General features: G+C 47.2%; 1 protein-coding gene across 1 annotated transcript; it reads right to left on the bottom strand.

Moving 5' to 3' along the window:
• Nucleotides 1-1,874: 1,874 nt before the first annotated feature.
• Nucleotides 1,875-8,863, bottom strand: LOC119434861 (inositol polyphosphate multikinase-like; the record flags this gene model as incomplete). Its single annotated transcript, XM_037701908.2, has 2 exons — nt 1,875-2,135; nt 8,669-8,863. Coding segments are annotated over 2 exons (456 nt in total), but the record flags the coding sequence as incomplete, so codon positions are not given.
• Between the last annotated feature and the right edge of the window lie 2,243 nt (nt 8,864-11,106).

Raw genomic sequence — 11,106 nt, forward strand, 5'->3', positions numbered from 1 at the left:
TCTGGGAGCGTTTTTGTGACTCTACAAGCGATGGTATTGCACTCTATGAGTTGCCACTGCCACGGTGGCACTGGCTTTGCTGGGGCCATCAGAGCATTTTCAGGTAGTGGATATAATTTGTTCACTAATTTTCTTACACGTACTGAGAAGGGATCTCTTGCTGTCGGCCGGTTATTAAAAAGTGTGGAGCTGGTCATGTCATTTACGGTTGAGAGGGCGGGTGTTCCGAGTTCGAATTAACTTTCAGAAAATAGGTGAGGCTTAGGTATGAACGGTGTGCATGTCGAGCGACCGACATGTCCGCCTCTACATACAGGGCTTGCCACAGGACTTGTCCTGAATGCACCAGTGCTAGTGGATGCCTAGGTGGTGTACAGGATCCAGCATCCTTAGGGCACTTGGCGTAGCGGAATGGTAACACTATGGGCGCCGTAATCTATTCTTGTGAGTATGAGGCGCTTATAAAGATTCAAAAGACACTTTGTGTCACTACCCCAAGCAGTGCGTGACAATACTTTTATAATATTCATTGTTTTCATGCACTTGTTTCATTCAGACTGCATTATAACCTGTAGTGCTTTGCCGATAAGAAGCAATGCTTGCTTTGCTCGGCCCATAATCATGTTGAATTGTGGTATTTGAATGGCCTCTAGACCAGTCCATCATGCTGCCCAGACACACTGCTTAAACATAGCGTCTAAGGAAATGTGATGAATCAAGACGGCAAGTTAGCAGGTGAACATCATTGGAATAATGCAAATCAAATGAGGAACAAACGAAGCATCCATGTTGTCCGCTTTCTTTGTTAGATTCTCACACTGTCTGTTTGCAAAGATGCCTAAATAAATCCCATCATAGCCACTGTGTTTATGGTGCATCATAGTAAGCATGGAATGTGGTGGGGTTTTCAAGGAAAGGGCATGAGTTCCTTTGAGCTCCCTGACGTGTGTATTGAAATGATAATTATGGTGTTCATGAGGGCATTGTCTAGCAACTAGACAGGTTCATTTACCAGGTTAAGAAGTGTTGCAAGACCCCTTTAAAGGGACACTAAAGGCAAATATTAAGTCCCGCTAAAGTGATATATTAGGGCTCGAGAATCTCTAAGGCGTCAGTATTATCACGAACAGAGCCTTAGTAATGAAGAAATTTAGGTAAATGCAGGACACGACTAGAGACCCCCCGTGACAGTCAAGTACTTGCCCGATGACGAAGGCACTCCTCATTTAAATTCTGTCACTATAGTACTCAGCCACTCGTTATAAAAACATCATTGCATTGCAGTCTAAGACGAAAGAAAATGCTACTTGTCCAGTTTTATTTCATTTTTAGAAAAAAGAAATCATTGACATTAGCCTTGACAATGACGCGGGCAGTCGAAAGGTTTCGTTTTCGCTCGACTCTGCACAGTCTGCACTTTCACATTTCAGTAGTTTCAGTATCACATAGTGCTGCGCTGCTTTTTGCTGGATCGCGAAACTCGCACAAACTGCAAGTAGCAGAGAATTCCACTTCCATGTGATGTCACACGATGCCCGAATGGTCCACCACAGTTCACGTCACTTGACCAAAAGCAGCTGCAGCGACGAATTCACTGCTCTGTCTTGGCTTGGTTTCTCCATGCCGGCGCGTTTGGATTTTGTGCAAAAAACTGTACCGCCGTCTGTCAGGCACCGTTTTACTCACCGATGGCAACAAAGGGCGGTAATGGCGTATGCAATGCCACCGCTACCCGGTTGGGTGGCGGGAGATTTGAATTACGATAAAGGCATTCAGACCCTTCAGATGCAATTTTCCTCATAAACTAAGTCTTTTCTTGGCACGAAACAAGCGTTGTGAGGTTTTGGAATGGTATTTAAACAGTCCACATTGACTTAGTATTTGCCTTTAGCGTTCATATAAGAAGTTTTTAAATTTCCTTCACACCAGTTCACTAGATCTTGTAATGTTTCAACGTACAGCATATAAATAACGGGCCAACCACTCACAGGCCTCTTGTCTTTCACACATTGTTTTTCCATATGCAACCATTCTGAAGACAAACAAAACACACCTTCCAGTATAGTGTCAGGTGTTTGCTTGAGGCCATAATCTTTTCCGTAAATGTGATATTTCTGCTCACATTTGTCAAAAACCTGCAAGAAAGAGAAAGAACACTTACTTCCTTTAGCCACCAGTCTAACTAGGCAAAACAAGACTGCAACACAGATCCTGTCGCAGTAGGCTTTATTGCATTGCGCTAACTATGCAAAATCACAGGCCCCCTTGCGGTCAGGAAATTATTATTAATGGACTGTGAATTTCCATGCATAATGCATTATATATGTACGTAAAAAGTTACAGGTAACTAATTATTGTAAACAATTGCATTTTCCTTTATTTTGTAATTGGTCAATTGCACTTCTTGACTGATTATGTTGATAGCAAGTCATTTATCGTATTTACTCAAAGACAGGTCAAACACGAATATAAGTTGACCCCTTATATACTGAACTCGCCGAGAAATAAATAGTAATAATTTGAATATAGGTCAACGCATATCTTTTTAGTAATACAAACAATCTGAACACGACAAACCTTTATTTACATTTTATTTTAAAGAAGGGTCCCCCCAAGACACCAACCCCCCCCCCCCCCCCCAAAAAAAAAGGATTTAAAAAAGTTTGTAACATTTCGGCTCCCCCCCGGGAGCCTTGTTTGCAATGAGTCAAAACTGGCACAGTGCGCAGTTTTTATGTACGGCGCATGAAATGAGTGGAATACATGAGCAGAAGATTGCTGTCTTTGCAAATAACGTGCAGTATGGTTTGGAACTCTAGATGATCAATGACTCCAGATAAAGGCATGAAGATAGATTCTTCTCCTTGGCCGTCACACGTGCTCCTCCCCAGTTGACAGTACCATGTAGACTGGTGTAAGCGCCGCACCTGTGTAATGGCGGCACCCTCAACTTGGCAGCCCAAAATTTGGAAAAAAACACTTCCAACATAGAAGCAATCGCTTTCGGTGCCCCGATGTCGCGCGGTGCTGCATACTTCCGCCTACCGCTACCAGATGGAGAGAGCTGGGCGTTGACCTCTAAAACAATGTATCAGGGGTGTGCATAAGTCGCCGGCTGCTCCAGCACCATTTTGACTAACAGGTTTGGTCCTGTGTAAGGGTCGCACCTCATCAAAATTATGAAAAAAAAAAAAGGCCCTTACAAGAGTCTATATACGGCATGTGACGTAGTTGTGCATTGCTCCGCCAGGGCATTCGATGCAACGTGTTTACTGATGTCATTCCGGTGCTGTTGAAGCTGTGTCCTGAAGTTGCCGGTCTCGCCTATGGAGACGTATGGGCAATCTGCACATGGTATGACGGGTACGGTGCCTGGGAACTTGTGTTTGTCCAGGCGGTCCTTCAAGTTGACAAGCTCGTGCCCGAGTTTCCGTAACACCTGGGACATATGGTATTTCGGCCCGTCTTTAGCTGGGTCACAATTGAACAGGTGCTTCACAAACAAGCTGGCGTCCAACAAAGTTATATATTAAGTGCCTGAGGTACCCACAAGCCGCTAGGTCCTGCCTGCACTGTGCACCGGGTGCACCGCACTGTAGTGAAGGTAGCGTCCACTGTAAGTGTGCTTTCGAAACATACTGAACAACAAACGAGGCCCCTTGCGTTTCACGGGAGTGTCCAAGAACAGTAGCTGACCTTTAGATTCCACTTCCACGGTGAATTTGATTGCTGCTTGCATGCTGTTCAGGTGAGCCATGAACAGGTGAAAACTCTGTAGAATAGTGAAACAGTTGTCAATGTATCGGAGAAAGATTTTTGGCGCTGGCACGAAGGAGGGTAACACCCAAGCTTCAATAGCCTCTATTGTTAAGTTAGCGGCCGTGACAGAAATCGACACTCCCATTGCTGTTCCACGAATTTGCCAACAAATCTTCTGCTTTAATGTCAAATATGTGTTCAATAAGCAAAACTTGAGTAGCCTACCTAGATTGTGCACCTCGATGGGGGGCCTCTCAGGCAACGTGGGATCCTTGTCAAGTGCGACGATGTAGGCTTACATGGCCAGGTCTGTGTGTATGCTTGTAAAGAGTGATATCACAACGAAAGAAATTAAGATGTCATCGGGGTTGACCCTTGTATCTTTAATCTTCTCAATGAAGTCATAAGTGCTGTAGTGCTATGCAGTGCTATGCGTAAGTGCCATGCAGATAATTTGACAGCTTGTGGAGTGGGGAACGGTTGATGTCCACTATTGGACGCAAGGGAATGTCAGGTGTGTGTATCTTCCGTAGGCTGCATATGGCTGGAGCTGATCCACTATGGCAGGCGTTCTCCAGCATGTTCGTTCCAGGGAACCCTGCTAAGCTCCATGAAGCGCCAAGGAACCCCTCCCCTCCCCCCTCCCCCCCCCCCCCAATTAAAATGGTGTAATTAAACTACAGTGGAATCTCGATGATACGAATCTCACGGGGTCACGAAAAATATTCGTATTAGCCAAAATTCGTATCATCGAAACACAATTAAAACTAGCTAAATTAAGGGGGGACGCGGGGATCAGATCGCGAAAATACTTAGATTTAGGTGCACGTTAAAGAACCTCAGGTGGTCTAAATTTCCGGAGTCCCCCACTACGGCGTGCCTCATAATCAGAACTGGTTTTGGCACGTAAAATCCCATAATTTAATTTTAACGTTTGGGTATCTGCAACACCTAATCTATGCTGCATCAAAATGGTTTGGCTGAAAACGCACTGAAAGTGCCCGAAAAAGTTTAATTCGTCAGTGCGCAGGGCGAGAAAACAGCTTTAAATCGCGCAAAATCACCGCAGTTCACGGAGCCATATCTCGTATTTCCCGCCACCAAGCGCCGCCATCTTGGTATCGTTCGAAAGCTCAAAGTTTCGCCGTTCCGCTTCTCAATTCGTCCGTCGTCGCCAACTTGTAACAAACGCACAAACACCAAAGAAGTGCGGGTCTGCGATAGGTAGTCACACGGGCCCTCTGATAAAAGCGGGCCTCCGATTGGCTACCGTGCTGAAAGGCGTCTCTCCATTGGTTGCTGCTGTGGCAGGGGCAAGATGGCAACCGCAGTTGTCTGCTTCGTAAACCACGCCGGCGTCTTCACTTGACACACAGAATTCGGATTACTGAGAACTCCCAGGTTAGTGATGGATCGTCGCTCGTTGGCGAATAAACTTTGGACAAAGCACGCCTTCGGAATACGGAAGCGTTCCTACGGCAAGAAAAATACGGCGATTAGCAGAAGAAGCGGAGGAGCACCCGACTGAACGAGCGCAACCTTGCACCGTGGATTATGTGCCGCGCTATCTTGCACCGTGTGACTCCAGCAGCGAAACCCACAATTGCCCTGTGCCATCGGCACCGATAACGCAGCCGACGGAAGATGCACCAACGGAGGCTCCCGCGCCTCGCGTACACCCGCTCGGTAGACATAGCTCGCTGCGACTAGGCAAAATGGCACAAAAAAAGAACGCGGCCCGAAGCACGGCAGCCACTCCGCCCGATGGCACGCGGAAAAGGAGGAAAAGCACAAAAGCAACAAAAGCGCCACCGCTTCGAACTCTTCGCGCCCATTCGCGGCCTCCGCGCTGTCCGGCGTCGCGTCCGCACCTCCGCACTAAAAGAGAAAGGGAGAAAGCGCGTGACTGCGCGCTGTTCTCTTTCGCGGCCGTCGGTGGGGCAGCATTTATTCGTATCAACCGACGCGGGTCGAAAATAGATTCGTAACAACCGTTTTCTAGCACGTTGCAAAGTAATGGGGCTCGGCGGGGACCGCAGAAAAATTCATATCATCCGGAAATTCGTATTAGCCGTGATCGTATCATCGAGGTTCCACTGTAATGTCAATTCATTCAGAGTATCAAGAAAACAATAAATGAATGCTTACTACTTCAACACGCTTTTACTTACTGAATGCATCAGCAAATCTTGTTTCTATTTTGCACAAAAGCAGTGAGGAAGCTGAAATTCTTGTCATCTCTTAACTGATTAAGGGCTTGCAGCGGCGATAGCCTAGCAACATCCTTCGCAGCGCGGCCACGGCGCGCGTCTTATCTGCAGACCCGCTTTTCACTACCGCGCGCACATCCGGTTATTTTTTCGCTAGGGAGCTGGTCGCCAACAAATCGTCCATCCATCACGATGTAGCCGGTGCTCTTAATCTTTGACATTTTTGCACTGAGCCAAAGCGCAACTACTGCTTGCCGCAAATGCTGCTGACGAAACCACGGCCGTTATCGACGCGATCATAGACCTTGCGGTTCAGAAGGCAGGCGGCCGACGCACTCACCAAGTCAAAACGAAACTACCATTTGCTGCAACAAGTATGGACGAATCCGCAGTCACTATCGACGCGATCATGGATGCCGACTACGCAGTTATGAAGGCACGCAGCCGACGCGCGCACCGAGTCAAAACTAAACTACTGTTTGCCGCAACCACTGCGGACGAAACTGTGGTAGCTATCGACGCGATCACATATGGCGACTACGCACTTATGGAAGCACGCGGCTAGCCGCCAATGCAGTGTTACGCGCGGCGATTAACGCAACAATAAGGGCTTTGAGGGCACAAATAAGCACAAAGCGTTCCGGCGTTGCTGTCAGTCACGTATCGCATACAATTGCCGCTGAGGACCCTAGCGATGCAGACTGCGCCAATTCGTTTTTGGACGCAAGCGCCGTTTTTGCTCTCTCGCGGTGCGCATTTGTGGTGCTCCGCACCATTTACTTTTTTTATTCCTCCAATGTATACGTCAGTGCGCACGCTATCGGCACGTACCCTATCTACAAACCGGAGAAATGCGTATGTTGGTAAGTTATGGCCTCCGAGATACAAGTGCGAAAGCTTAGGCGCGCTGCCTGTTTTCGGAGGTTGGGTGGCTACAAGCTGCTTGCGGATTTATTGCGCAGTTCACGCACTGCCGTTATGCGCTGTGATGCGCTTTTTGACACTCGAGCATGGGTAATGGAAGTTCTCTGGATGGAGCACACCTCTTGTTCGCCATTTTAGCCACTTAATTGGCGAGCGCGGGACCATGGAAAATTTATCAGTGGCTCGCGGAACCCCGAGCAGGGGCCTGCGGAACCCCAGGGTTCCGCAGAACCCACTTTGAGAACCCATGCACCATGACAATGCAGTCTGTAATATAGCTGCTTGTGTTGAAGCAGTACTATGCAGAAGATGTTGGCCAGTGTTTTCTGCACACAGTAAGTGCGCAAAGGCATGAGCAGTCGCACACTAGCCAGCAGACAAAAACGCCCGTTGACATCTACAGCAGGTGCATACTACCGAAGAGTGTAGTTGACAATTTATATGCATTAGCACTGCAGTGTGCAATGTCATTATAAGTGAAACCACATGGTTTCGTAACAGTACGGTATTGACTTGAGGTTAAGCAGGACTGTGTGCAGGCATGGCCACCCCAGCTTTACGCTGGAAGCACAGCAACACCTCAGCCATGTGGCAAACAGCGAAAGAACCGAATTCTCAGTTTGTGAAATCTCCTAATGGGGCACTCACACTTTGTTCCCTCTTACAAAAGCTTTCAAGCATAGTCTTCATTCTTTATTGTGATTTTGAGCTTGCGATTGAAGATGAAGTTTAGTTTTACTGAAAAACATTCCACTGAAGTGTAATAGCCAAATAAAATTTGTTTACTGTTGTGGGGCTCTTCTGCACAGATTCGTGTGGAAAATAATGTGGAAAAATGGAATTCGTTGCAGTAAGATTTGACTACACAGGCTAGGGGTGTGCGAATATCGAATATCACCGAATCGAATATCGAATCGAACAGTGAACATTTGAATAATTAATTTCGCGAATAGAATATCTACTATTTGATTTTATTGCGATAGCAATTATATGGACACTCAAAAGCAGATTTCTGCCGTCGGCGTCGCCGTCGCCGTCGGCGTCGCCGTCGCCGTGAGGTTCCGTATGACGTCATTTGGAGATGAAATCGTCGCCGCGCGCCGAACGCTGTATGTGCGAGTGAAAGGGCGCGAGGGGCGCGTCTTTCACGGGGAGTGAACGCACGGCGGAGAACAAACGCGCGTTCTGCGCCGTGCTCGCTTAAGGGCTGCAGAAGTAGGCGTCTCTTTTCTCCTTTACAATCACCATATATGTAGAGCAAACGCGCCTTCTTCGGACGCGCGAGAGGCCGTGGGGGAGGGGGAGGGAAGGGAGGCGACGTTTAGCTGCGGCACCAAGTGCCTATTTATATCAGAGGCTCCAGCAACAGTCACCAACGCCGCACGCATTTTGAGCTAACGCGGGCAAAACGCCGATGGCGTCGACAACAGTTCTGCGTGTTGTTGCTACCAAAGCCGCTCACCTTACTTCGTATGACATTGCTGTGTTGCTATCGCATTCATTGCTTCGCCCTTAGGGCGAAACTGTGACATTTTTTTTCGAATATTCGACATATTCAGTGTAGAGACCTGTGCAGTGCCACGTGCACCGTGGAGCCCCTCATGCTCAATGCCGCGCAAGCGAGCGTTTCACCTTTCACCTTTCGGCCCTTTCACACCATTCACATGTGAAAGGTCTTTCACATATATAGCATCTGTACTAGCATGTTCTTTGGGCAACCTAACTAACACTAAAGAAGTTGTAACTAAATGCAGACAACATGTCCAGGGTCTTACCCGCATGCCAAGAATACGAAAACCAAGCTGCCGACTCCATGGGTACTTTGCCTCTTCAAGGGCGACCTTCTCTGGCTCTGCCAATGGGTCGTATGTTTGGGCACCTATCTTCACATCCATGACACTAGGGCTCCGGAACTCACGAGTCACATCATCCAAGCGCAGATACTCCACTTCTGCCAAGGAGGCATATATCTATGAAAGTAGCAGTCAGCAGGAAGGCAGGTGACACAGTACAATATAAAGGATGCTATGTCATGAACAATTGCACAAGCTGCATTACATGCTACAGTAATTTCACTGAGCTACCGAAAGGTGAATTATTAGATATAACACGGTTCGTAGAGGTTTCCAAGGCAAAAATTCAAGGATATTCCAAGACTTTCCAGGACCTGTCACAGGTTTTTCAAGGACTCAAAGTGGCACCCAAAGTAGGATTTCTTTACTCTAACATTTCCAAAAATAACTAGTTTTATTGCACTTACAATAAATAAATGTATATCACAATTATAATAAAAATGTCTAGCCTTGATAACTTCTCAAGATCACAACACAAAATGAACGCCTACAACAGCGGCTGAGATTTCTCCAGTATAGGCTGGGTAAAATTCACCAAAAATATTCAAAACATTCAGCATAGGGTTATTGCACTAAAATAAAAAGAAAAATATATATCCCAATGATGGTAATAATGTCTAGCCTTGATCACTTTGCAAGTTCACAATACCAAAAAAAAGTTCACAAAACACAATGAATGCTCCCAACATTGACTTCTCCAGTATTAACTGGGCAAGTTTACCGAACATTTCCAAACCATTCAGTGTAGTCTTGCTACACATCCATTATATTATGACAAATAGATGTATATTGCAATTTTGTAAAACATGTCTTGATCATTTCTCAAGTCCGCAATATTAAAAGTTAACACAACGAACACTCACAACAGCTGCTCAGGCTTCAGCAGTATCAGCTGGGTTGGTTCATCAAATATTATTGCGATAGCAATTATATGGACACTTCAACCGGATTTCTGCCGCCGTCGCTGTGAGGTTCCGTATAGATAAAATCTTCGCCGCGCGCCGTATGCCCCAGAGGCAGCGTGCGGGGACGCGCGCTATCACGGAGAGCGAACGCACTCAATCTCCCACGCGCAAGCAAGGCAAGCAAGGAAGCGGAAAGCCAGCGCCGGCACTTCTCTGCCAACAACCGCGCTCGTCGCTCGTCCGCACAGTCTCTTATCTCTCCCACGCGCAAGCAAGGAAGCGGGAAGCCAGCGCCGGAAAGAGCGGTGGGGGGGGGGGGGGGCGCACTTCTACGTTGCCAACAACCGCGCTCGTCGTTCGTTCGACCGCACCGTCTCTTATCTCCACACGGCTCTGACCTTTATGCGCATTCGCCGCTCAGTTTCCGTTGAAGCGATAGTAGAGTGACCTAGAATATGGGAGAGTGTCCAAAGCGCCGCGCGAATACATGGGAGGAGCGAGGACCTTTTTGTGTGAACTCCCGCGCCGCGGCGCTGCTGTACCGGACCCGTGGGCTTTCTCCGCTGCGGAAGCTGCGCCAAGGCGGCGGGCGTCTGCTACGAGCCTGATATTTTGGTTGCTATTAGCCAACATCGCGATAATTTGGAATATATTAAGTACCACGTCAGAGCAAGATAATACCGCAATGACTCACCGCACAGAGAACGCGTTTGCTGGCTGTGAATACGGGTATTTTGTATATTTCCTTCTAGCTCGCTTGGTCCGCGCTTACTTGGCTGTTTGAGTAACGCATTCCGCGCGCTTACTTCATTTAGTTATGCGTGGAATGAGCAACGGGAATGTGCTGCAGAAGAAAATAAGGTGGAGATCGCGATGATAATCAGGAGAACGGGCAGATATGGCTAGCTCATGCTAACGCTTTTACACCCTATCGTTTCCTTTCTTTTATTTCGTGCATTCGATTTGTTTTACAAGACTGCCTCCCGCGCTCTGCTGTTTCTTTATTAAGGCGTAATCCTTAACTGGCTCTTGGGAAGCGGAATGTCTCCGTCGGCGGGGCCGCGGTATACCAAAAATAAATACTAACCGCGTAACTCTCCCGTCTCGTTCACTTAGTATATATCACAAAGTATAGCGTGGAAAGGCACAAATGTGTGACTAAGATGACTGATGGGTCATGGCATTAGTAACTTGACATACTTGCATTCATGTCGCGGTTAACGACAACAGTATGACGTGTGGTGCAAACCCGCATTTTTCGTCCAGAAATCCCTCTCATGGTGTGGGTGCATGTGACGATAAGAACGTGTTGAATGCTAATCTCGATCTCAACGTGTCGAACTTACCCATATATCATGAAGGACTGAGAGCACAGGTAAAGGGTAATAATAGTAATGATAATTTGTGGGGTTTTACATCCAAACATCACAATTAATATGGCTATGAGAGACGCCG

The sequence above is a fragment of the Dermacentor silvarum genome, unplaced genomic scaffold, assembly GCF_013339745.2.
Source record: "Dermacentor silvarum isolate Dsil-2018 unplaced genomic scaffold, BIME_Dsil_1.4 Seq2859, whole genome shotgun sequence".
NCBI lineage: Eukaryota > Metazoa > Arthropoda > Arachnida > Ixodida > Ixodidae > Dermacentor > Dermacentor silvarum.